Source organism: Phasianus colchicus, chromosome 5 (genome assembly GCF_987193195.1).
Source record: "Phasianus colchicus chromosome 5, bPhaCol1.hap1.1, whole genome shotgun sequence".
Classification (NCBI taxonomy): domain Eukaryota; kingdom Metazoa; phylum Chordata; class Aves; order Galliformes; family Phasianidae; genus Phasianus; species Phasianus colchicus.
In genome coordinates, this window is record NC_143440.1 from 40,552,972 (window position 1) to 40,579,738 (window position 26,767).

Sequence of the window (26,767 nt, forward strand, 5' to 3'; positions counted from 1 at the left end):
GGAATGACTTTTCTGAAGGATTTTTCATACGAAGAATGCTTCCACCACTTACCTTGCTGTCCTAAGTGGTCTTTCTGAGCTCTTTTGTTGCTAGTTCTATCACTAGGTAAAATACTCAAGTTGGCACCAGGGAATCTTAGCTTTGGTGTTTATTATCTTCTAAATTAGTTCCTTCATTTGAAAGCAAGATTATTACAATGTCTGCTCAGTTGTGGCACCTGCATGTCTGTTGCTTTGCCAGGGTCTCTGTGAGCAAAGACTCCTTCAAAACATCAAAATGGCTTGAGCAGCCAGATCTGCTTGTACATCAAGGATAAACTAACAGATGTCCTCGTGCTCTCCTGCTTGCAGAGTATATGCTTCATACCAGAGGAGTCTCTACTCCACATCTGAGAATTCCTGCTTTCATTATGGCCCACATGCAACCATTTTAGTAATTAGTGTTAATCCCAGTCTAGTCAGGGTTTAGGCAAGCCACATAGGTCTGATAGCCATGCTGTAGGCTAATGGAGAATTGATCCTGCTGAAATTTGGAGAGAGTATGGAGCGAGAAAGGGATGCCCATGTGGGTTGGGGAAGCAGCCATCTGCACACTCAGACAGCATTTGTGATCTGAAGTGCTTCCTGAGGGAGGCTTATTCTTGGTAATCCTCTGTATGTGAAATGCTTTCTTTCTTTGCAGCATGCTTCTAGGCAGGGTGCATACAAGCAGGTCCATGTCTAACTGGCTGTTATTCCTAGCTCCTTCCCCGATAAGAAGAACATTCAAGGTATTGCTTATGTAACAAAGCAGTATCTTATGAGATTTCTTGGAGAAAGCTCTGAGCCATTCTGGGGGATTTCCATTCACTGTGCAGTTTCTTTGAGATAGGACATAAACGTGGGTCAACAGAGGCAGACACAGTAGGAGGAGTGTGGCCCTCTTACTTTGCCTATGGCTAGGATGAAAGAAACAAATGCTGCATTTGGACCATGACCTGGCTTGAGAAGATCAAGATAATTAATAGCATTAAGAATGTTTTTCTTCTGAACACCTTGTCCTGTGTGATAAGAAAAGAGACCTTGACAGCGAGATTCACAGTCCTGCTTCATTCTCACCTTTGCCTTTAATGAAGACTGAAGTTTTGTTATGTTGAAGGTTACAGGTAGGTTTTCTTCTTCCAGTATATATTGTTCAGTTAACAATGGGCAGGAGCTGCTGTCCCCTGATCCTGACAGCATCCAGGGCAGTTGTCTCAGAGTGTCAGCCAGGTCAGTCATAAATGTGCTGGCAGAGAATGCTGGGTGTGGGATTCCTGATCCATTTAACTCTTCTGTCAGAGTGCCATTGTCTCTGTTGTTGAGGATTGCTGTGTGATCACAAGGCAAAACTAGGTTCTCTGCTGGATGGATAAGTTCGGGAGAGCTAAAATTTCCTGTCATGTCTGCAGTGACAGGCATGAAGATATACCTTGCATCCAAGTGTGTCTGCATCAATTGTATATGCAGTTACTTGAGTTTTCCTTCCTCCCAGCTGTCTTTGGTTATTCACCACCCGGCCATTTCCCAGTGATCCTTGCAAGGTGGCAAAATGCATTGAGACCAGTGCCTCTGGTCCCAGCTGGCCATCCCAGGCTTCATGCCCAGCCCTGTCTTACAGCCCTGGCATCTATCTCTGGTGCTTTGCCCTGAGCCATGCAGCAGCCCAGAGCCTTTCAATGGGCTCCTGCTGCATCTTGTGGGGATCACAGTCCATGTGCTGGCCTTCCCTTGTTGCAAGGAGGCCGGCCTGGTGCTGTGTTCTTCTTGTGCCCTGGGCTGCAGCTGGACCAGCATTTGCGGGGAGCTAGCCCTACTCAGCCTTCAGCAGGAGTTCCTCTGCTGCTGCCGGAGTCTGCAGAGGGCAATCATCAAAGCTGCACTACAGCCTGCATTCCTGTAATGGGCTGAGTTCCCTGTGCTTTGACAAAATACCCAGCTGCTCTGGCTTTCTCCTTCCCCCTGCTTTCTTCTTTCATCCCATTACTCCCCCTGTGTTCTTCTTTGCTTTCTTGTCCTTTTCACAGCTTCTTTTCCTTATCCCCTTTTGGCCTGCTTTTTCTTCTGCACATGGAAGGAAAAAGCAGAAAACAACCAGGGTAGAGCCCTGGTTACAGCAGGAGCTTCAAAGCAGGTGTGCAAGATGTGGCACAGGAATATGGGATGCTTCAGGACTGCTTGTGGATGTTATTTTCTACCTATGCATCTGTGAGAGCTTTTAAGCAGACAATATGCTGAGATAAGCATGTTCTTTGTGCATTTATGCTTGCCTGTGCATGGCCACCTAGGGAAAGTGTGTGTGTGCGTGCATGTGTGCATCAAGCTGTCAGATCTCACATACGGAGTGTGAGACTCTCACATTCTCTTCACACTCCCCTTGGCCTGTATTTCATGCACTTGCAGCTCAGCACCCAGCCTGTCCCCTGACGCATTCCCAGAAGCAAGACATTTGCCATGCCCTGTGGTGTGACATAGCACTGCTTTGCATGGAGGGCAGAAGTGGCCATTAAACAGAGACATCCACACGTGGGTGTGGATGTGTGTGTGGTGGCATTTCTGCATTTTTGTGATGGTGTTCATCTCTGCCACATACTTTAAGGCTTTCAGTAGAGTCCCTTACCATGATATCTTGGTATTTCCTGGCCAGATGAGGTCTGCACATGCAGGATTTGACCTTCAGTGATTTACAATGTGGAAGCCATAGGAATTTAGGAGCCTCTATTAAGACAGATGCTGAGCACTGCCAGGAGATGGGCGCACAGTTGCTTTTTGTCATTGATTTGCTTAGATTTTATTAATGTATCGGGTAAGCTTATCTGAAACTTATGAAAGAATATTGAGTGTAGCTCTGTCCTTGGCAGGAGGCTTTCCTACTGAGAGTAATAAAAGCAGAATAAATTATTGTCAATAAAAGATGTGGTGACTGGTTGGCTCTTGAGAGGCAGAGTGAGTGAACCTTGGGAGTGGGCAAATGGTAGGTGATAGTTTCTGTCATTTGCATGCTTTTTGGCTAGTGTAAGCAAAACCAGTAAGTCTCCTACTTCCTAGTTCATAAAAAATACTGTCACTTTGTTGGCAGTGAGCAGTAAGACTATGGTGTGTCTGGACTTGAGTGGTGTAATTTCTCCTTTTGGTATTTTGAAGTGGGCTGAGGAGTGTGAAGAACTTCCCACATATTGCTCTTCCTCACTATCAGAGATATCTGTAGTTTTAATTATTTTTAATAATATTTTTTAATAGACTCTTCTTCCAGACTCCTGAGTGTTCCCAGGTTGGTATCTGTGATTTTCTTCTCACTTGAATTCTTTGTTCCCTCAAAGAGGGTCCAGTATTATTTGCAGTACTCACATTTGTCTTTTTACAAGGGTTCCCTGTGCATCAAAGTGGTGGATAATAATTATGGTAGACATTATGTTCTGTATGAGGATGTAGCCCTGGGCAGAGCCAAAAGCTGATTTGCTGTCCCTGATCATGGTGCCTGTGCAGATGCATATGGAAGCCCCTTATGCTCTGGAGTATCTTGTCCTGGTCTGCTTCAGTCCCACTAAATCAAGGTGGAGTCCTAATAGTTAACTTACACAGATGAAGCCCAAAATCAAGAACGGAAATTCCTGAGTGTTTCAATAGCAGATAAATAGGTGTACACGTGGTTCTGTGCATGTAACAGGTAGCAAAAGGGCTTGGCTGATGTTCTGTCTCTCTGCAGGTGCACCTGCGCTCTGCTGAGCGCCTCCGAGAGCTGTGCTGTGCCAACCGAGGCACCTTCATCAAGGTGGGCCAGCACCTGGGAGCACTTGACTACCTGCTGCCAGAGGAGTACACCCGCACACTCAAGGTGCTGCACAGCCAGGCCCCGCAGAGCACCAGGCAAGAGATCGAGCAAGTCATCCGTGAGGATCTCGGCAAAGAGGTAAGGGCTGCTGAGGACAAAGGTGCGTTTGCAGGGTTCTGTGAGGAAAGACTGCTTTCCCTTGTCTGCAGTAGACCAGTTCCAGCTGGCACTGACAACCCTTTAGATTTTTTGAGCCCCTAATTAACCTTCGAAGAAAATAATAGCATAAATCACTTTTGGTGCTTGCAGTCAGGTAGCATAATATCCAAGGAATTTGTAGCCATTAACCCCCAGCAGGCTGCAGCACTGAGATCAGAGGTGAGTGTCTGCGTTCATCAGATATAAGAAAAGTAACTGTGATATTTAAAGAGAGCATTCTGCTGCTTTGTGTCTTGCCCTGTAAGAGAAGAGATCCGCCTTACAACTCCCAGGCTGACCAGGTGCATTTCAAGGAGCACAGCTGATGTGGGAGGGAGGAGGAAACTGTTACAAAGGCAATAGTAGAAAAGGTGGAATTGCTTGGTGAGAGACAGGCTGTTGAAGAATAGAAGCAATTGTGTACATACAGAGCTGCTGATACAAAAGAGGTTTATGGGGCTCTTTGGGTGTATTTCAGGAAGTCTGTGTGGTGAGGAGGTGTGGGGAGAACAAGGGGGTTTGAGTGATGTATTTGCACCTACCTAGTGGATATATAGTGGATGGATTTGGATGTGGTGGTTGTAGTTAGGAATGACAGTTTGTATCTCCCTGCAATTGAATGGCAAGGGTTAGTGTCAGCTCCTGGCCTGCATTCTCTTTCCTTTCCTGCAAGCTAAATGCTTCCTTGCTCGGCACTGCATCCTCAAAGCATGGCCAGTACCAGCTGTGTTTCATAGCTCAGTGGATAGATGGAGCAGGACAGGCTGTCTGCTCCCTGCAAAGCCCTGCTGCTCTATGGAGCTTCACCCTACAATCTCACTTCTGCAGATGTGGAAAAATCACCTTGAGGTTAGCTACTACTAAATGATTGAAACAGCCACCTCTGTCTGCCTGTGTGGTGTCTCTCAGAAGCAGAGCCACATGCTAAGGAGGTGAGCCCCTTCTGAAACGTGTGTTCAGCTGCCACAGATATCCTGATTTCTTTCAGCATTTTGGGAACTAGACAAGACCTCCATGCCTCATTGATTCCCAGCGAGACAGCTTGAATCCAGTCTCCACGGCAGCCCTTCCCTCTTAGCATTCACGGCACTCACATGGGCAGTGCTGGGCGATATTTAATTTTAAAGAGACAGGGGGATAAAAAGATAGGAATGGGAAAAGAAAAAGGAAACGCTAAAGAGAGGAAAAAAAACAATAATTGAAAGAAGAGAGAAATGAAGAGAATAGAATGAATAGAATATATGAAAATAACTGGTGAAACTGGGTGTATTAAAATCGTAGGTAAATGTCCATGGCTATTAGTTACAAGGTGGTAAATTAAGGATTTTGTTTGTTTCTGTAATGATTTTGTAATGATTCTGTTCCCTCACAAGTATCTACTGAAGCTGTTGGAGAGCTGAGTGAAAATTGCTGAAACGGGAACAGTCTCAGTTGCTGTTAAGCTAAAGGCCTCTAGAAATTTTTGACAATCTGTCTGTTTGGACCCCAGGTACCCACATCAGCATACACTTACACTACTGCTGGAGAGTTTGTTGTGCTCCAGGGAAGACTGAAAGGCAAAACAGGCCCTTACTGAGAACTTGACAGGGATTGAGTTTGTTGCTTCCACTGCTCACTTAGTTAAAAGCTGGGAGAAAGGGCTGAGGTGAGCCCAGAGGTTGAGGCTTCTCTCCATTGAAGACAAATCATGTAAGGAGCTTGAATAGGTGTAAAGCCATACATTTAGAAGGATGTCAGTCCAGCCCTGCCTTGCGGGAGCACAGATAATGGGAAGTAGTTTTCTAATTGCATGATTAGCCTGTGCCTCCAAGAAGACCACCCACAGTTAATTAACTGTGGCTTTTACACCAGTGCAAGGACAAGCTTACCATTTGCAAGAATCCTCCTGCAGCCATACAGTCATAGTGCTTGCTGCTCGAGCAGGGCAGGATACGCTGATGGTTTTACTGTGATTTAATAAACAAAGCACATGAGGCAGAGGAACCTCCTGTGCTGTGGTTGCTGAATCAGGACGTATTTTTACAGACAGCGGTGTTTGGGGGACCCAGCCTTTAGTCAAAGGGCTTTGCTCTCTTTGTGTTCCTACCCTTGTGTTGGCATGGCACCAGTGCTGTGCAAGAGGAAACATACTTCTGGTCTGAGATGATGTTATCCCCGTACAAAAGCTGTTGCTAAGAGGGAGGCTGTCCTTTGTCCCTCTACTTTAAATTGCTCATGGAGATCCCAACAGTTTCTCTGTTGAGTACATGAGCCTTATTTTGTCCACTGTTGAAATATAATTATGTACAACAGGGGAGCATGGTCACTGCAGTCATACACGGCAATGCCACGTGGCCATGTGAACCTACCAGGGAAAGGAGCTGGGATGCAGCAAGGTGCTAATGCCCTGGCTTTTGCTGTGACAACCTTAATCACTACATTAAGAAACTTCCCTGCCCCTGAGCTGCTGCAGTCTGAGAAAGGACAGCAGGAATAGGAGAATCTCTTTTTGCTACTATTTCTGTATGAACTCCTGGTACAGCATGGCAGCCTTTGAGTGCCAGCAGTGGCAGAGAGGACAGTCTGATTCCTTTATTTCAGGAATTGTTTATCTATTCTTTAAGTGCTGCAAGATGCATGCTTAGTTCTGATGTGTAGAACTGTCAAAGCAGTGCTCAGCACTGGGGGAGAGTAGTAAAGACTTCAGTATGCTGTTGGGTATTACACTGCATGTCCTACAGCATCCAAGTTGTTCCCAAGGGAATGTGAAACATTTTCTTTAGCTGGCTCCATATGTTATCCGGGAGAAGATTCACTTACCCTACTGGGTGACAAGGTCTTCAGATTATGATGCTGCAGATCCTGATATAGCCCCGAAAGCCACCTCCCAGGCTGGCAGTGTTGTTAAACCAGACCAGGATGCCAGGAGAGCTGCCTGTTTACCCCAGGTTTGCCGAGTGGTAGAGTGCTCTGCCTGAACGTGCTGCTGTGGCTCAGGTAGTGCACAGTTGCTCTCACTCTTGATGCTGTGCATCTGATACCAGACAGCTGTACCAGGTGTGCGCTTTGAAGTTGGTCCACATGTACATGACTACCAGACATGGGGAAATTACAATTAGGTCAGTGAGAGCCTCTTATGCCTGCTGTGGGTTTTGTATCTAGCAGAGGAGATCTCCTGTTCCTCTGTGATATTGCCAGCCTTTTGTTACCCCCCCAGAGTGGGGGCTATGATGGCAGTGACTCTGCATGCTGTTGTGGTGAGTGCAGGGTGGCTGTGGGACAGGAAGATCTGGCCCTGTCCCCACCTCTCCTCTAGTTTCTTTGGGTAGGCCTTTCAGGGCTTTCAAGCAGCTGTCAATGAAAAAAAAACACATTTGTATTAAAATTATAATGAGGAATAAAAATCTTCACTTTTTTCAATAACTTGAGTTATAAAAAAGAGATTTTTATCAATTATGAAAAGGATTTTGGCCATAAATAGGTAATTTAAAGAGTCTGTAGATGGATGGTGAATAGCATTAATGTCACCCAGAACAAATGGGCTTGCATTACTCAACTGGAAGGCAGGAACAGCCACTGTATGGGCCCTGCTGCTGTGACAGCCTCCACTGTGCCCCATCTCTCCATTTTATGGGTATGAGCCTCTCGGTGCTGGTGGAGCTCAGTACAGCTGCCCCAGCACTGGGACCGTGCAGGTGCCAGCTGCCCAAAACTAGGGCCCCAGTGCTAAATGCAGAGGGAAAGCAAACAGGGAACTCTGTGTGGGTCAGGTAGTCCTCCTTGCTCTGTCACTGGTGTTCCTGCATGCTCTGCTTTCAAGCTCCAAAGTTATTGATCCTTAATGCCACACCAATGACAAGCTGGTGTCCTTATTCCCAGGGAGCTTTGAGACAGGGTGCTCCCTCCTGCCCTGCGTGAGGAGACTATTTTCTTTTCCTAGATGCTCTAAGCCCCATTGCCCGTGAAAAGGAAGGTTTTGGTGCATAGGTGGGAGGTTAATCTTCTTTGTCATCCTTTAACTTTACTGATTTACAATAAAAGAAGTTGGACAGCAGAATTTCTGAGGGATTACTTTTCTTTTAACCTTCTGCAAGAAACTGAAATACTTGAGATCAGAAAATGCAATGGAAAATGATATGGAAAGGAGTAATTCTGGTTTGCATGCTCAGTGACCTTCGTTTCTTTAATTTGCAGATTAATTAGGTGCATAGGGGTTAATATATAGCTTACCTGCATGGAATTTATTGGCTCGGTGTGTCTTGTGTGCAGCTGGTAGGCTGTCTTCAGTACGGTTTTTTGAGAGATTTGATGACACCTGAAGTGTTGCCCTGGTGCAAGTCTCAGCTGGTAATGCACAGCACATCTGTGCTTTCACCCTGTGAAGGTGGTAGATGTGCTCAGCAGTGCTCCATCCGTAGGCAGAAACCACATCTCAGCACATGGGTCACTATTCCAGTTCCAAGCTTCTGTATCTGCTGATACGCTCAGAAGTGCTCCTACTTGGTGCTCTGATACAGGTACAGGCTGGGTATAGCAAGCTTGATTTTTCTCTTAGGGAGCAGGGAATCCTGTCATTTGTCCACTGATCTGCTAATTTCCTACGTGATTGTGCCCCATTTGCATCTCCTGTTTTCTGTCAGAATTTTAGGTCTCTCCAGCTGTTTAGCTCTTGACCCATCAGGAATGTAAAAACATGACATGGTGAATCTGGCATCTTTTGGCAAAAGGTTGTTTGTAGGCAAAACAAAGGACATAAGATAAAATAATGAGTTATGGGGCCTCAGCTTGGTGTGTCTGCATTTTTCTAACATGTAGAATAGACATAGCATTTTTATGAATTTTTGAAGTGTGCAGGCAATCTGGTGAGCTGTTTTATGGTACTATGGAATCAGCCTGAGAGTTTATGATTCCATGAAGGGATGCTGAGCTATAGAAAGGACTTCAGTCTTGCCTGAAGATTTTCTTTCTGGTAAAAGAGTTGCTATGGGTGAGAACATGGGAAGCCTTACATGCAAAACTGTTTTGAAAGTTGAAGCAAGAATTGGGATCTTGGCAGTTTCCAAGTTCTTTCCATCATTAGTGGGCCAAGTGTTTCAGTCCATGCTAAGCAGGCCAGACTGAAAAGAGAAAGTTTTCTAATGTAACTTGACTGTTATACAGAGAACATTTGTGAGCATTATGCACATCTTGCACTTATTTTCTCTAAGATTTGCAGTGCTTTGGTTTTACAAGATGCATGGTTCAGAGCCAAACATATGAAGCTGTCTGTGACAACTGAAGCAATAAAATCACATGACTTGCAGCTTGTGCCAGGAGAGCTCAGCTGAAGCAAACCAATGTTTTTTTCCTTTACAAAACTCACATAACCACTCCATCTCAAATTGGCGAATTCTTGGAAGAGGCTGTTCAGCACCAACCCTTCCAAATTCCAAAAGATTAGTAAAAAATATACATTAATTGGCTCATTTCTGATAATGGATGAAACCATAGTGGTATCAGTTGTGAGTGGAGAACAAAGCTAATTTTTGCCAAACATTTTATTGGATGTAATGGATTGGTTCAGGTCTATTAACTGTTATTCCCATTTATCAAGAAAGGGCAGAAAGAGGCTAGAGCAATTAAAATTACCAAGGCTTGTTAAAAGGGTTTATACTAAATACTCAATGTAACTTTTGCTGCCCTGTCCTTTGTGGCTTGCTGCCATCTTTGACCCTGCTGGCAAGGAGGTACCTAAGGTCCTGAGGGGCTCCTGTGTGCCACACCATCTGTCACAGGCTGGGTTTTGTCCTTTGGGCCATAACCTAAGATCTTCCTCTTCTTTTTCTTTCTTTTTTTTTTTTTTTGAAAGAGCTGTGAGACCAGTTCTTAAGAGTGTGTCCTGTTAAAGACACTTAGAATCATCAGGACCAGCTCAGAGATTTCAGGTTGGCTTTTTTGAGCTAACTTTTTGAGACACTGAGTGGTTCTTGTGTGAGCAGGGTGGAAGGGAATGATACTGACTGTACTGGCTCTGTGGGTCTTATCTCTCCACTGACTACACAGCCACAGCATGTTGATGGCAGTGTGCTTGGCTGAACAGCTCCAATGAATTGGTGTCCATAGCCTGGTCAGTGGCCAACTCTGGTCCATTCTCCTAGCATCCCTGACGACAGGGCACATCTGGAGTGAATCTCAATCTTTGGCCCTTCTTTGGTGAGGTGATTCCCTCAGTTAATGATGAGGCTTTAGTTTTTTTGTTTGGTTGGTTTTTTTTTTTTTTTTGAATGAGCGTCACTGCTTATGTTAGAATGCTTTGATTCAGCCACAAGGGCCCAATGATTCTGAGCTATAGAAAAAGAGCTAGATAACAGGGAAGCCTCTAAAGAGCGACTGGTCTCTTTCTCTTCCAGGAGTTGGCTGTTGCTCTTTTTGTGTTGTTTTGCTCTGCATCAGCCCTAAGGAGGGATGTAGGGCAATTGGATTTTAGCCCTAAAATTGTGGGTTGCTGGATTGCTCTGAAATGCGTGTGAATTAATAAAAATTAACCCCCTGCCTTTGTTTCCCTAGCCAACTTTTCTCCTTGTAAGAACCTCTGGCAGTGCACCCTTGGGGTGCCAGATGAGAACTTATCAAGGTGGAAGACAGATGAGCTGTTCACCACTGCACCCCGGACTGACAGCCTTTCCCTTTGCAACGCCTGTCACCTTGCAGTGGCAGCAGCAATGCTAGGTCTGTAAGTGCAGTTGATTTATGTTAACTGTTGAAACGATAATGTTTAATCTGTAAAGTGCTAATCTATTTTTTATGTTGATTATGAATAGGCCAGCTGTGCCTACTTTCCTATTCATAGAGTTTAGTGAACAAGCCCATTTCACAGGCGGGTTTTGGAGGGTGATTTACATGAGAGTAGACACTGCTTTAAGGAGGGTAAATCAGCTGAGTTATGTCACTGAACTAGAGACCTGGCAGCCCAACAACATCTGAGGGCAAGGGAAGAAACATGGAAGGAAGAGGAGGAAGGGACAGAGAATAAACAAACTGTAAAAAGAGCAGATGGATCAGAATAGAATCATGAATAATAGTGGAAATATGGGCAGGAGTGGAAAGGAGGGGAGTTTGACAAGAAGGAAGCAGGAAATGATGTGGCTGGTTTAGCACAGGGCTTTCTTCCCTGGATTAGTGCTGAGAGCTCTGGGCTCGTAGATTCATATACTTCGTCATTAGGGGAAGCATTGCTGCCCTTCCCCAGCAGGGTGTCAGTGATGCTTTTGGTAGAGAGTCAGTTGTGGATTTCATTTGCTGTGCTGTTATTTCTCTTGAACGAATGTTGTGGATCTCCATACGTTTTTTCTGAGAATATGCTGCATAGGACATGAACTCCAGGGTCCCATACAGTTAGCCTACCTCTGCTTCCCTTCAGTCACTGCACCTTTTCTCAGTGGGGCAGACTATACAGCTGTGCCTCTTGCCAGGTGTACAGGTGTTTTAGTATTTCATCAAGGTATTATCAGTACCAGTAACTGACCCACTAAAAGAGATTAGATTTAGATTAGACATTGGTAAGAATCTCTTTACTATGAGGGTAGTAACACACTGGAACAGATTGACCAGAGAAGCTGTGGATCCCCCATTCATAAAAGTGTTCAAGACCAGAATGGATGGGGCTTTGAACAATGTGATCTAGAGGCAAGTGTCCCTGTCCCTGGTAGGGGCATTGGAACTAGATGATTTTCATGGTCCCTTCCAAATCAAACCATTCTATGATGAGTTTAACATCTCCAGCAGGGCTTTACTACTGTTTAGCATCTTTCTTCTAATGTAGTGACTTCATTATATCTGCTTCATGAAATGCATGCCATTCAGACTGATAGCCTTATCTACCAGGCTACGTGTACTTCCATGTCTTCTTCAAAACTGCTCTTCTAAAACTTGCATATTCTTTTGGGTAATGTTGTACATCAGTAACACTTTATCACACTTGTATTGATATAATTATGTCCAAAGCCCGACAGAGGTGGCTGGGCAGAATCTAGCTAAGACTGGGGCTTTGTCCTCTGCCTGTTTTCATCATGTCGTACTTCCGTCTACCCTGGTGACAGGCTGCTGGGCAGTGCAATGCAGCTTCTGCCATTCCTGCTTTTTGTCTTATGTCTGGAAGCATTTTTACGTCATTGCTTTCTGAAGAAACATAGAAGTGATCCTTGTAGTACTCACAGGAGCGCTGATCTCTCTCCACCCCCCTCTCCTGTCAGTTTTAGAAGGTGGAGTAGATGGATCTGTTGTAGTGTACACTCACATGTAAGCAGTGGTGTCCTCCCAGATATGTACCCTGCAGTGCAGCACTCTGCTTCTTGAGCACACCCTACCTCTTCAGAGACACTCCAACAACCATCCTGGCCCTATTCTTTACTTGGCTTCCTATGGATTTCGCCTGCCACTGCTCACACAAACTGCACAAAAATGCACTGTGCTATGCCATCTCCTTTTTTGTGTGTGGATTTGCATGTTGCTGAGATGCTTGTAACTCATCTTTCTTAATTGTATATCCCTAGATACCTCCTCACCACTCTGCATAGTCACGTAAACCTACCCATAAACCTATTTCCTCCCAGCCCCTTCTCTCTTATGCTTCTCAAAGCCCCCAGGCATTAAAAACTGAATCAGAGGCATTTAAGATGAGGCACAGGTGATGTCTGCTCCCAAAGGTCCCTATATATCCTCAGGCTCTGGCATTTGGTTATTTCTCACAGGACTGCTGCTGTAGTTCAGGCTTACTGCTGACAGGGCCCTTGGGGCATCTTTGCAGTCAGCAGAGCCTTCCCTCTTCCTGACCATGACTAAGCTGAGCCTGTTGTTGTGGATCCATTGACCCTTTTCTACTCTACTTTCAGCCAATTTGTGGCAGGGATGTATTTATGCCGGGAGTCAAAATGGTCTTGGAAGTTCATTTGCTTCTGCGTGTTTTCTTAAATCTCACTTTCTTGCTTAATGTGCCAGCTTAGCCCCATCTCTGTGGCATTTCCTTCCAAATGTGCAGCAGGCCACTGATATCTGTAGGAGAGAGATGGTGCTTGGAATATGTATTTGGGAATGTGATTATGTGGTTATGAGAGTACTGGATACCTCTATGCATCTTGCTGCATGCATGGCTTGGGAAGAATGGGAACTTTGAGTGGCAAAGGGCAGAACAGTTGTATTTCTGTTACCTATGAGCACTGGTACTTGGTGCTGTAGTCATCGTAAGGAGTCCACTATGCTAGGAACTATACAGGTGTGACTGAAAATCAGCTTCTGTCCTAGAAAGCTTGCAGACTTGATGCAAGATAGAACGCAGCAGATCAACACAGGCAGAGTGTCAAAGGCAGGAACCATCCTGGTCTGCCAGGTTGATATTAAGTCATGAATACTTGAAGGTGAAGGAAAACAACAAACAAGTTTGGTCAACAGATAGAAGGGGTTTTTGGAAGATTATAAACAGACCTTGATGAGGCCAAAGGGGTAAGACACAGTGAGCTGAGGAAGTTGGACTTTTTGTCTTGGAATAGGTATGGTCTAGACCAGACCAATGTGTGTATGTCAAACTCCAGGGAAAAAGGTGTTTCACTATCCAAGTATGATAGGATGAGAAGTTTTCTCATGTTCATATAGAACTACTTGTGTTCTAGTTTGTGCTCATTGCTCCTTGTTTTGTTCCTGGGCACCACTGAAAAGAGCCTGGTCCTTGACCGCTTGGCCTTTAGATATTTTTAAGTGTTAGTGTTGAAAAGACCACAGGGAGAGGGAGGTGTTGTTCTTTAGAAACATGCAAGATTTAGACCTGGCCTGGAAATGGATCTAGAGAGAGGTCTATGTTGAAGAAAAAGCCAAGATTGCAGGCAAACTGGACAGGCTGGTGATGCTGCCTGTTGCAATGAGAAAAGGATGGTTTGAGTGAGAGGTTTAGGAAACGTACTCTTGCTATGTTGTCTGTGAACAAAGAGATAAATATCTGTAAGATGTCTGAGAGACAAGCTGAAATTTTTAGTTTGGCCAGTCAGATCTAGGTTACAGAGGTAGAACTACAAGTCATCTGAAAGGAGGTGAGAATTTTGTGAGTCATGATCTGGAAGTGTTGGTGAGGGTAGTGTCTGCGGGCAAAGCTTGGTGGAATGTTTCTAGAAAGCCAGGAAAGAGATGAGGATGCTTCTCAGACATGCTAACAGACCTGTTAGAAAAACAGAAGACTATTCATGTCTTCCTTAGGAGTCAGAGGGGTGTTCCTGCTGTTAGCACTTCCAGCTCTATTGGTTGGGAGCAGAAGAGGAGCTTACAGGGAGCACAGTAAACCTCAAAGCAGCCTAGGATCTCAATAGAAAGGGGTCCCTCTACTGAATCATGAATAGGAGAAACCCTTTGAGCAGACATTATGCAAAAGAACATTTATTGGCAGCAGAAAGTTGTCTTCTGCTCTGCTTTCACTGCTCACTAGTGTAACAAGGATGGGAAGCCTCATTTATTAGCAGGGGAAAAAAAAAAGTCTTTTCAATTAAAACACAAAAAATGGCATGGACTGGACAAGTTGTGTGCTCTTGAAGAACCATGCTTTCAATCTGTCTCAAAGATTGACAGGTGTGGCTCCATTCTCACTGACAGGAAGGATGCAAGAGAGGAAATATTTTTCCAAAACGACAGAGATAAAAGAGTGGATTTAATGAACATTGTTCAGTTCAAGTGGGAGACAGCTCAAGATGAAAGAGCAAATTAAGAAAAAAGGTATCGTTTATATGTGCAAAGGGAGGGCATGAAACATGGGGCAAATTAGGGCATCTTTCTGCCCCATGGCTTGCACCATTTGTGAGAGAAAAAGAGGCTCACAAGTTGCTTTCTTTTCCAGAGTGGTGAAACGGAAGGATGTGAACAAGAATATATAAGTATATATACGCCTCTGCTTTGTTCTCTGCATTTTGCATAGGCTAAGATGCTTATATTGTGCAAAACAGTGTGCAGTGACACTGTTTAGTTGCGTGTCTTCCACCTTCCGTTCCCCAAAAGCACAGTTGCTGGTGGACTAGCTTGGCTCTGGATTGGAAAACACTGTTAGCTGTTGAAGGCAAGTTACAGACAGAGTGGGTTGTGGATGTTGTTTAAGGTAGCAGGCAGGGGACTGCTGCATCAGGTATGTATTCTGAGGTGGAAGAAAGTGGGATGCTGAAGGAGCCTGGTCACTGTTTTGATTACCTGCATCTAGAAAGAGGTCCATATCAAGGTACTAGAGGTACTATTCAGAGGTATCTTGAGGAAATTTACATCGTTGAAATGAATGATTTCTTCTGGCTTCCAGGGAAGCCAAGTGGACTTGCAGCTTGACATTGTGATGCAGCTTCTGACTGGTTTAGGCAGTGTTTAGGGTGTCCAACCTTTTGGCTTCTCTGTGCCACATGGAATGAAGAGGAATTGTCCTGCTGTTAAATGTTTACTTCTGGGTGGCTGAGCTGTGTTAATGTTGGCATTCCATGTCTCGGGAAGGTAAGAGGAAGCCTGATAGCTTCATCGATAAATTAAAAAAAAAAAAAAACAAAAAACAAAAACAAACATTTATCTCCTTGTCAGAATCAGGAAGATGTTCCTGAGATAGCTGGATTCCAGTCTGGCCGTGACAGTCCTTGCCTTTACTGGATTGAATACTGCAATTCCTTTTATTTAGAACAAAAGCCAGTATTTACCATCTAACCTCCTCAGCAGCGTAGGTTGGTGGAACCAGGTGACTTGGTTTGTTATGATCTGACCTCACTTTTCATTGAATGAGGTTGTTTGATGCTCTGCAACATGGTGTAGCCCAGCATTCCATAGGAGGATATCAGGGAGAACCAATGTTGGAGCTCAGCTCTGCTGAATTCTAGGCAGGCATCATAATGCATATCAGAGCTCCCCTTGGAAGGCACCACATTGCTTTCTGTCCTTTGCACTGAAAGACATAGGAATTTTGTGTAATAAGCCTTATGTTATTGTTTCAGTGCATCAGAATAAACATGCTTCTTTTACCTGGGTTCATTTAGATGCAGTATATACCTCTATATACATAGATACTTATATGTAATATGAATATGATGGAATCCATTCAGAAGAAAAGTGCTATCCTGTGTATATCTGCAGTATTATTAAATATATTGAGTTAATAAATACATATTCTTGACAGATGCATTTAGGAACCATCAATTAAGCTTGGCATTCATTAGGTGGGGAGAAGCCCAATCAGATTTCACTGACTCAACAAAGCCTCCTATAAATTGTAGACTGTTTGTTCTGACGTTTGATAAATTATTCTTCATAATCCACTGTCTGCTGCGATAAATCTAATCTTTCAGTTTTTGCTGTCTTAATAATTCTTGGAGCAACGCTGTCACATTTTGTTTTCATAGAGGGGATAGAGAGGCTGGGGCAATAGAAAAAAAAAAAACAAACCCTCATCTGCTGTCTGGAAAGTAGCTTACTCTACCCCAGTGTAACATTTTCTCATGCCTAGAACTATGGTTTTGCATTCTGGCAGGGGTCAGTGGCTTTTTGGTGCCATGGACAGTTATGTCTACGTTCTTGAAAAGGTGACCATTCAGCAGATAGGTTCACATCCCTTGGACCTACTTCAGGAAAGGCATCCATACTTCTGAAAGCAGTAGGGTCCCATTATCAGTAAGGAGAATTCCAGAAGTTCTAGGAGCCATAGTTCTTAGAAATGCTGTGTCAGGCATAGAGCTGAATAACTCTTCAGCTACTCTGCCACGAGAAATCAGGAGGATCCTGTGCTATGCTGTGTGAAGATGACAGCTGCAGCCCCCAAAACTTCCCTGGGAAACCTGCTCTGTTCCCATGTGTGGTTCTGTCCTGCAAATCTCATTATCACTGTGCTGCATGCTGTCCCATCTGGGAGGCTGCAGACTGCAGTCTTTGTGTAAATCTCAGAATGTTCCTGCAGTCTGAGCTTGCTCACCTTAGCAAATTGCCATCCATGGAGCTGTGATTTAGAAGGGAGTGTTCAGTACCATAGAAAGGCTATAAAAGCATGGCTGGCATACAATTAAGCTTTACCTGATATGATCTTCCACCTTGGTAATCTGATGGTTGGCTATTTCTTGGGTCAGAGGTTGTATCTTAGTGTTTAGCAACCTGTGCTGGATTTTCTACACTGACTTATCTACCCACCAGGAATTCTGGAATTTGTAACCCCCTGTGGCAATGAGTTCCATGGCTTAATTCAGCAATATGGGGAAAAATACTTTTTTCCTTGTTTTTAATGGTGCTGTCAGCTAATCTTGTGTGTTAATTGACAATTTGCTGCTCCTGAATTTTTCTGCAGAACGAATGAACAGTGCCAATCCCATTCTCTGTGACGTTCCCTCCCTGTTGTCTCTTTCCACACTGAATGATCCTTTGAGGGGGGAAAAAATAAATAAATTGAAGACAGTCTTGAAATGCTTTGGTGAAGAGCTTCCTTTCCCATGGAAATACTGAGCATTTGGAAGCCTCCTGAGTCACTCACCTGTACCATACTGGTTTGGCTCTGGCAGAGCTTTTGAAAGTTTTTCTATAAATAGATGTGGAAAACCAGAATTCTCAGTGCTGGGTCAGGAGGGAGTTCCATCACTTAGATCCTGCTCAAGGGGGTAGCTTGTTGGCAGCCCTTCTGGAGAGTGAGGTATACCTCAGCACTGAATGGGCAGGTTGGAGCCAGGCAGCAGTATTTGATCATTTACTGCAGCACACAGATATAAAAAGGTTGGGATTAAGAAGCAATGTATTTCAAAAGAAATTAGCTAGCAAGACATGCACATTTAATGTTTATGGTTTGAAGATTAAGACAGTGGGCTGTAACTCAGGATATCTGGTTTAAAACCCAGCTCTGCCAAAGACTTCACAGAACATGCTGGGCAGGTCATGTAAGGCAATGCTTTCAGAAAAGACTTAGGATTTAGCATCTTAAATCCAATTGACTTCCAGTAACTTCCTAAGTGTTTAAGGACAAGATTCACAAAAAAACACTGAGGCATTCTGGTGCTCAACATTGCAGCATCAGCTGATGTGTGCCATGGAACTCAGGCAGAGCAATGTGTGCTTTGGGAAGGTGCTTCAGTGCATGAGGAGGATTGTGGGCAACAACCTGGGACAACTGGAATGTGAGAGCTTGTGCAGGGCTTGCATGGTTCTGCACTTTGTACTCTGGGCTTAACAGAGTTTAGGTGCAACCTCAGCACAAATGCATGCTAAGAAGTGTCTGAGTAGATGGATCCTGCAAGAGCTTTTATATCAGCTCCCTAAGGTGTGAATACTAATACCAACAATCATGAAAAGATTTTGCATATTTTAAACAAGCTTCATTCTTTAGAATTAAGCAGCTAGGGCTGTGTTTCCGACCAGTGAAGTACAATGACATATTCATTTGCTGGTTGAGCACGTGCCCAGTGTGGAGTGGGATGTACAGAAAGCTAATGAGGGAAACCACTGTGTGCAGGGATGCTGCCCACCTCTGCAGCTGTAAACCTGCAGCTGGCTGTCATGCTCATTTGGAAGAGCACTGGTAAAGTTTCTTTTCTCTCTTTTAAACCTTTATTAAACCTGTCTGGAAATTATGCTTGTTTAATCTCCTGCTAGGTTTGCAGATGGTTACAACCAGTTTGATAAAGCTCTTTGAGATGAGCTGTGGCCTGGAAGAAAAATTCTTTGAGTACCACGTCAGGTGAGCTCTAAAACTGCCCCAGACCTTTGCTTGCTAATTAGCCACCATGGAAATGGTGGGCAGAGTTTTTCTTAATTGTCACTGGGTACTCGTGAGCAGTAAGAGCATACAGCCTGCTCCTGGAACTAGGTGCAGCCATTCATTTGGGAAGGACCTCTGTGACAGCCACTGTAGGAGCCTGGCTCCCCCCTTTTCTGCCTCTATAGCATGCAGCCTCACACTCACTTTTGCCTCTCTGGGACATGCGGCCTGCTTCAGAGGCACTAGTTGCCTCCAGCACACTGCAAAAGGACAATTTCATAATGAATGAGGGCAATTTGCTAAGTGGGGTCCTGGAGCCCTGCCGTAATTGTGCTGCTGCTTTATCTCAGCCTCACACCTGCTCATGTAATGGTCTGGCTGTGATCTGCTCCCTCCCTCATGTGCATGCGTTCCCCTTCTGCTCCTATAGGAGCCATCAATTCTCTGACCCCATTGTGGTTCCTCCCCTTGATGCCTTGGCATGGAGCCTGTGGGCGTGCACAGATTTCCTCTTGAACTGCAGCAGGGCCACTGGGCTGGCTCCAGTGGGCAGGAATGCTAACCTGGCTTTCTTGTCCTTAATAAAAAGATTTTAAATGAAATCCTTCTGCCCGAAAGAATTTCTTGAGACAGCTTTCTTCAAATGATATTTCCTTGGAAAACTTGGTCACACAAGAATATTGTATATATTCCTACCAGGAGGAGTATGTGCAGCTTTTTTTTTCCCCTCTGCATATATTCAGTAGTGGTGAAAATGATTGGATTGACAGTATATGCAATTAAAAGTTTTTGAGATCCAGAGCAGCTGGAATGTTATGCAGTTTATATGCAGTTGTGCTAAAAATGTACCTTAAAATGGATTCAGGCCAGTGAACTCCCAGTTCTGTGCTTTAACCTCTAGAGGATGTTACTGTCTTTGTGATAGGTGGACTGGTAATCTGGTCTGGGATCCTGTAAAGGGTATTTTCCTTTAATGTGAGGATGTAGAGTAGTGGAAGAGGTGAAGAAAGCCCCAGCTTGACCTCAGCTAGCAAATTCTGTTGGTGATTTTTCTTTCCTTAAGAATATCGTAGTATCCAAGGTATTCCTCCTGGCACCTTAAGTCTCCTCTTAATGGGTTCCCTCTTCTTCTGATAGACTAACTTCACACAAAGGTAGAAATCTGTGTCTCAACACATCCCTTGAGCCATCTGTCATCCTGTAGGTGTTTCTTTCTTTATACTAATCTGAAATGAGAATCTCAAAATCCAGTGAAGTGAGAGAGAAAAGAAAGGGAGGAGGAAGAGAGGAAAACGTTTTCTCTCACGAGACAGGAATGTCAATAGGTTTGAATTATGGACCTGCTGTAATTAAAAAACACATAACTAGTTGTTTTTAAATGCAGTTGTTTTACTTAATTGATTTTGCCGCCAGGACCAAACAGAATTAAATAAATAAATAGAAGACACCTTCCTCGTGAATTGCTGGAGGCAGCTGAGCCACTGTTGGAATCTAATTGCTGCAAACACTCCAGTTTGTTGCTACCAATAGATTTCTGTGGAAGGGGCTGGAAGAAAAGGGGGTAGGGTGGTGTAGGAGGGGGCTCGTTCCCTGGCAGCTGCAGAAGGGAACAAGCTGCTCCTTGTATAGTATTTTTTTCTCCTTGTCAGCAAAAAGAATATTCGTTTAACACTTTGCATGAAGACTTTCTAAGCAAAGTCTTTATTCATACTTAATTACTAGCTCACTGCAGCTTCCATCTTTAATTACCTTTTAAAAAGCAGGTTATAAAAATGCACTGACGTTCTTTCTGTCTTTTTTTTTTACTGCATAAATTACAGGTTTCTCAACTGTTCACTCGACATCAGTCCAGCCCAGGGAAAGGGTGGGAAGTGTTCCCTTTGCTCTTATGGATACCTTAAAGCTTTTGTGTATACCTTGTTCTGCAGAGCAGGACAAAAATTCTTGATCAGCACTACACAAGCTAGCACAAACATAACCATGTTGGCATCCCTTCTTAGGGGTGCTTCTTAGGGGTGCAGAGGAGCCTGCCTAGTTTTCCAGGATGATATCATGCTACTGTGCTAATAGTGGCCACAGCACCCCTTAATAGCCAAGGATTCTGACCATAATTTCTCCAAATTGTTTTCAATACAGCCTGCAGTGGTCTCTCACATGGTGCCTTGGCCATTCCATGTCCTAGATGAAATGTGCCGCTGGCTTTCTGACATAGGTTTCCATGAACAGACCACTTCTAAGAACACTTCCTTGCTTGGCAGGCTTCATTGGGAGGCCAAGCAATGACAAGGGTAGGCAGGGGACATAAATAGGAATGATGAAAGAACTGAGACTGCAGATTTGGTGCATACTGCCTCTGACCAGTGGTCAAGGCTTTCTTTATGGGTACTTTCTGGCGCCCCAAGCTGATGCCTCTTTCCTTTTTCCTGACAGATAAAAGAACTCTTTGTGAGTTTTGAGGACACACCTTTGGGAGCAGCGTCACTTGCCCAGGTGCACAAGGCAGTGCTGCAGGATGGGAGAACGGTGGCAGTAAAAATCCAGCACCCAAAGGTCCAAGCTCAGAGCTCCAAGGATATTTTCCTCATGGAGGTAAAACTGCCTGGTGATTTTGACTTACTGAGCAGTTGTCATGCAAATGTGAGGGGTCCAAATTCAACCGAGATGTGAGCAGATATAACATCGATCAGTTCCATAGCTTTGGAACTTCCACAGACATAAATGCTGTCATATGGGCATAATACAGGAAGTTGGTGATGATTGCTGTGAGGATGGTTGTGTGAACAGAAAGACTGAACAAGAGGGTCAGAGTGAAAAAGGGGAGAGAAGGACAGACAGGTAAAGCATGATTCACAACTGAGCAAGTCCTTATGAGAGTTGAAGATAAGAGTAAACCTGGAAGTCTCTCTAATGTCTGTGTGCCCATTACCTGGTAGATTATACTGGTTGCATTTCCCCTTGAATTCTGGTCTGTGTAACCAAAGAGTAATCATTCACTATTGTTAGCGTGTTTTTCTGGTTAAGGCTGCTGTGATTCAGTTCTATTTCTTGATTGGCTCCTTAATGCTGACCTGATTCATGGTGGAAATAAAAATATTGAAATATGGAGAGTGTAATGTAACAGGAGCAGACACACAAAGGAGGGGTTCAGCTAGGAAAAAGTTTCTCTCCTGAATGGTAGGCAACGCTCTTGCTCCCAGTGCAGTGCTGTGGCTTCTCTCAATCTCCTGAAGTCTAGTCCACTGAAGAGAGAAACTGGAGAAAAGCTGTGGCACTGTGCTTGCATTGTAATAATCAAAGATGCCAGTGGTATGATACAGAAATGCAAGTGGGGCTCAGATGGAGGAGAGGTGAAAGATTAGATCTGTAAGTGGTAGTATGAATGCTTTTAGCTCTCCAATAAGTACATATCTGTACATATAGCAGAAATCTACATCTATTGGTAGACATTATGTCCTTGGGACTAAAGAGGAGAAGTTGAAGCTTGGGAAGCCTAGCTGACAAGAGTTTTGAGGATACTGCTGATGCAGTGACACACTTCTCCATCACAATAGATCAGGAAACAAAGATCCAGCACCCTTTCAGAGGGGAGTGTATAACTAAAACTTTTTGGGCAAATAAAACACTGTGCTCTGAGCAATCTTGAGTAGTCTGCAAAGCAACACAGCTGGTTCCAGCTAGAGCACATCAAATTTGTAGCATCATTTATTTTGAATTAGTAGTAGTATAAATTTTGGAGTTCAATAAATATATTCTGTTAATATGGAATATGTTTGATTCTATACTTGTTTGAGAACAGAGAACAGTTTGAACTGGCTTCGATGCCTGTTGTAGTTTTGGATTTGATCCAGATTTTCTTCAGGACTGACTGCAGTGCTCTGCTCCACGAATGTGCTTTTGTGAGTTGTCATATGCACAGCAGTTCTCAGTGTATGACATCCTTCGTTCCTGCTCAGGACAGCATAGCTAAAACTGAGCAGTCAAGACTGAACAAGATAAAGAAAGACTGTGAGATCAGCGCAGTAAGAGGATTGTGTATGAATGAGCCAAGACCCAGATTCACCTTGAGACATTTGTGCTGTTAACAGTGGATGCCACAGAAAAAAAAATCCCCCCTCACTTTACTTTATGAGACTGTGATCGGTAATTATGCTGTTAAGAGAGATTCAGACAAATAATTTAATGATTTCTTTTCTGTTTTTGGACTAATCTTCCTTGGATATGTAAAACTAAAACTGTACATCCTTTTGTCAGTTTGGTATTGTCTTTTTCAATCAGACAGACAATCTAGTTTGTCATACTGGAGCTCCATTGCGTACAAGCATTTTTGGGAAAATAGCTCGCAAGATGATGCATTCAGTCTTTTTTTAATGGTTCTTCACTGGAGTGTTGGTTTACATATGCATCGTTGTATCCTTGCGTGGAACTGTGTTTGACAAGGCTGCATTTAAAGCTAGATTATATCCACTGAGGTTCTGGTCCTTTAAGAATCAGACAGCCACTGCAGTTAGATAGGAGATCAATTTAAATGTTGTTGGAGATGGTCTTCTTTAGAGACTGATGGGGAAAAATCTGAATATAGATGGAAAATTCCTGAATTCACTTGTGGTTTCATAACATCATTTTCTGACTCTTTAAAAATCAGGACACCATCTGATAAATCCAGGGAGAGATCCCTCTGCTCTTATGTCAATACTTATTTCAGGACAATACGTTAGACAGATGTCAGAAAAGTGACAAGCCAAATATTTTTAAAGTATGTCACTGCTGATGGTCAAGTTGGCAAATTGGTTCTAAAGAGCATTCAAAGGAAGCAAAAACAATGTCTGAATTTTCTCACATCAAGCATCAATAGCTCCTATAAAGTTTATGTACATGTTCATGAAGATTGTTGGTTACATTTCATTTGGATGACATAAATTTGGAAGGATTTATGGGTTTAGATATAACAGTAGAAAAATCATTCAGTAGTGTCTGGAACCTGGTGATTACATTTTAAAGGAACATTGAGTTTGGAACTGACATTTAGATAAGAGAAGTAGAGAGAGAGGTGGAGAATAAATGTTTTCACATAGCTGAACAGTAGCGGTGATGGTTCATAAATTTATTTTTTGTCATACATTTCAATGATAACAGCTTTCTGTGCTTGTTTTAATGTTCCTCCTGCAATACAGGAATCCCCACCTTGTTGGTGGAGATCTAGGAAAGAAAACTGTCCAGGAACACAATGGCATGTTTGTTTTAATTTTCAAATGGACATACAGAACAAGTAAGATAAAGTTTCTGAATTAAGTTTTATTTTTATGACTCAGTAGTTAAAAAAAAAAATAAATTATTTTCCTTAATGTGTGGTCCAAATTGTCAGCTTTTATATATTTGTGACACTGGCTGAGAAACTGGCCCTTCATCTGAATAGAAAGCATTCTTGGCTGCTGTGCAGCTTTGATTTTGCCATCCAGACACACAATCTTGATTTGCTTCAGGAAGGACTGCCTTTCACTGGCTCCTTCAGTACATGTTTCTCTAAACAAACATTTCCAGAATCGTTTCAGTAGATCTTTTCAAAGCCGTGTGAAGCTGCCTAGTTCCCTTAAGAAGAGGATGCTACCTCAGAGTTGCTGTCACTGACTCTGAGAGGCAACTTGCTCCTCACCAAAAGTGTCGTTTGAAGAGTTGCTGACTCCCTGTATCTGAATTTCACTGTTTTCTCTGAATTGCCTGATGGATTTTTGAATTAGCAAAATTTTTCTTTGGTAGTGGAAGTAGTAACACAGAGGTGATAAATCTTATTTTAAATCTGAGAACTATTCCAATGAAGCCGAACAATGACTTATAGAACTAAAAGAGTTAAAGACTCAGCTGAAAGTAATTGCTGGGCTATTCTCTTGGAAAGGTCTGGTCTTGTCCTCTCTTCTCCAGGGCTTTGATCACTCAGTTCTAGGCAGCAGGCAGATGGGTTCTGGCTGCTACTCTTTTGTGTCTGCTCTATTATTTCGCTCCTGGATGTGCCTGTGTGGAAGGGCAAGCCAAAATTTGTGTTGCAGAATCAGGGCATGAAGCCATACACTGTATTATAATACTGCAGAAACCCTACGAGTACTTAAGGTGAATTTTTAAATTTTTGTATGTGTAAGTTACGTGGAATAATCCTGTGAAAACAGCATCTGCTTTGTGTAGCAGCCAGCGCAGCACTGTGGTAGCTGTGTGGCTTTGGAGCTGGAGTGTGGCTGACTGTCTGTTTCATTGTTCTCAGGTTCTTCTCTTGATTGTGAAGCAGATCTTTCCAGATTTTGAGTTCATGTGGCTGGTGGAAGAAGCAAAAAAGAATCTGCCTTTGGAATTGGATTTCCTCAATGAGGGCAGAAATGCTGAAAAGGTTGCTCAGATGCTCAAGAACTTTGACTTCCTGAAGGTGAGGGAATACATGTTCCTGTGTGTGTATGTGCATTAGTAGTCTCACTTTGCATCTCTCATGCACCTCATTTGTCACCTGGAAGAACTATATGGAGGGAGAGTGGTGTTCAGTCCTTTCGTGTTGTTCTTAGATTGCTCTGCTGATACTGACCACAAAAGTAGAATGAGGCTGAGGATGTCAAGAAGGGTTGGGTGTACTGTGTGTATATTTCAGGAAGAAACATGTTTGCATGTATCTTTTCTCCTTCAAAACAGTATATTCTTTCTCTGAAGTAAGCATATATTGTCCTTACACATCCATGGCTAATGCACTCATGTTACCTTCATACACAAACACAGCTGCACCCATACTGTGTTTCTCCTCACTGACGCACATACGCCACCTCTCCTGCCACACACTGACAGAGGTCACTGACAGATGTTTCAGGTACAACCAGATATGCAATCATCCCCCTCTCTGCAGACGTGCTCACGTCTTCATACTTGCACATCAGCATCTTTTGCTGACGTATGTGAGGCACAGGCTTCTGCTGTGTGCATTCTGGAAATACCCAGCTATGCTCAAGCGCTTGTAGTCCTGTGGCCACAGTCACTGACATAACTGCATTTGCTCATACCCAGTGACAGCAAAAAAATACCTATTCCTTTGGACCCTCCTGCATACAGATATCAACACGAGGTTTTGATCTCCTGTTTATGCAGAAGTCCCAAGATAGAAGTGATAGATGTCTGAAGTGAATTGAGTTTTTGTTAGGCTTTACAGGCCTACGTGTCCATTTTCTCCTTGCTTCCTCCATGCAAAGGCTACAATTCCTTGTCACCAGGTTTGGGGCAGGCCTTTTGAAGCTCAGTAGCAGCAACTGGCCTTTTTGTAAACACAGATAGCTAAAAGCCACTGGGGTTACAGAAGGCTGAAGGCCAATGGTTTTGCTGGGTGGGCACTTATCAGAAGGGATGTACCTTGGTGAGCTGTCTCCGTTGCAGCTGTAACTAGGAGACTGTGAAGTAAATCCCCATGGAGACGGCCAATCACTTTCTTGCTGGGTTAAGGAGCTATCATGATATCAACATGTGTAACAATAACAAATGGTTTGAGATGACTAAATAATGGATCCTCCCGTCTGACCTGCCAATTCAGAGATGTGTTCATCACCCAAAGGCAACAGAAGAATTGGGCTCTTTTATCATTAATTTTCTTAAACACGCAAGAAAGCCAAGAAGTGGATTTTGTGCTGTGAACCTGGTTGAGCTTTTAAAGCCAGAGATAAATTGTTTCCATGCACTAGCATTACACCCAAGCATCTGTGAGTAATTAAAAAAGATACCAAAGAATTCATCTGTGAGTGAGAGAGGTATTTCCAAGAACTTAGATGGTTCTTTGTAAGCCCTTTGACTTGCCCCTGTAAATCTTGAGATAAGAATAAGTGTCATCTGAAATGATCTAAGGCAGTGAGGATCTGTGTGCCTAGGAGGCAGACCACAGTAGCTAGAGGGACTCTTGGGGACTTCTTGTTTTGGAGTTTGCTTTCTCATGAATATAATTCTGTGAAGAGTGGACATCTGGATAAGCTGGGAAGCTTGCTGTATGGGACTTATGTGGCAGGATTTTGGTATGAGGAGAGCTGCAGGGGTAGCCTTTGTGAGTAGAGCCCAGCAACTGCCCCATGTCAGGTAAAAGGGAA

At 43.6% G+C, this 26,767-nt stretch overlaps 1 protein-coding gene across 2 annotated transcripts in view; it reads left to right on the plus strand.

Moving 5' to 3' along the window:
- ADCK1 (aarF domain containing kinase 1) overlaps positions 1-26,767 on the plus strand; it is an 86,857-nt gene that overhangs the window by 27,366 nt on the left and 32,724 nt on the right. For both annotated transcript variants that reach the window (XM_031593137.2, XM_090141452.1), the window contains exons 4-6: positions 3,725-3,928; positions 21,105-21,263; positions 24,925-25,083. In XM_031593137.2, the coding sequence (XP_031448997.2) occupies positions 3,725-3,928; positions 21,105-21,263; positions 24,925-25,083 (522 nt within the window). The remainder of the gene's footprint in view (positions 1-3,724; positions 3,929-21,104; positions 21,264-24,924; positions 25,084-26,767) is intronic.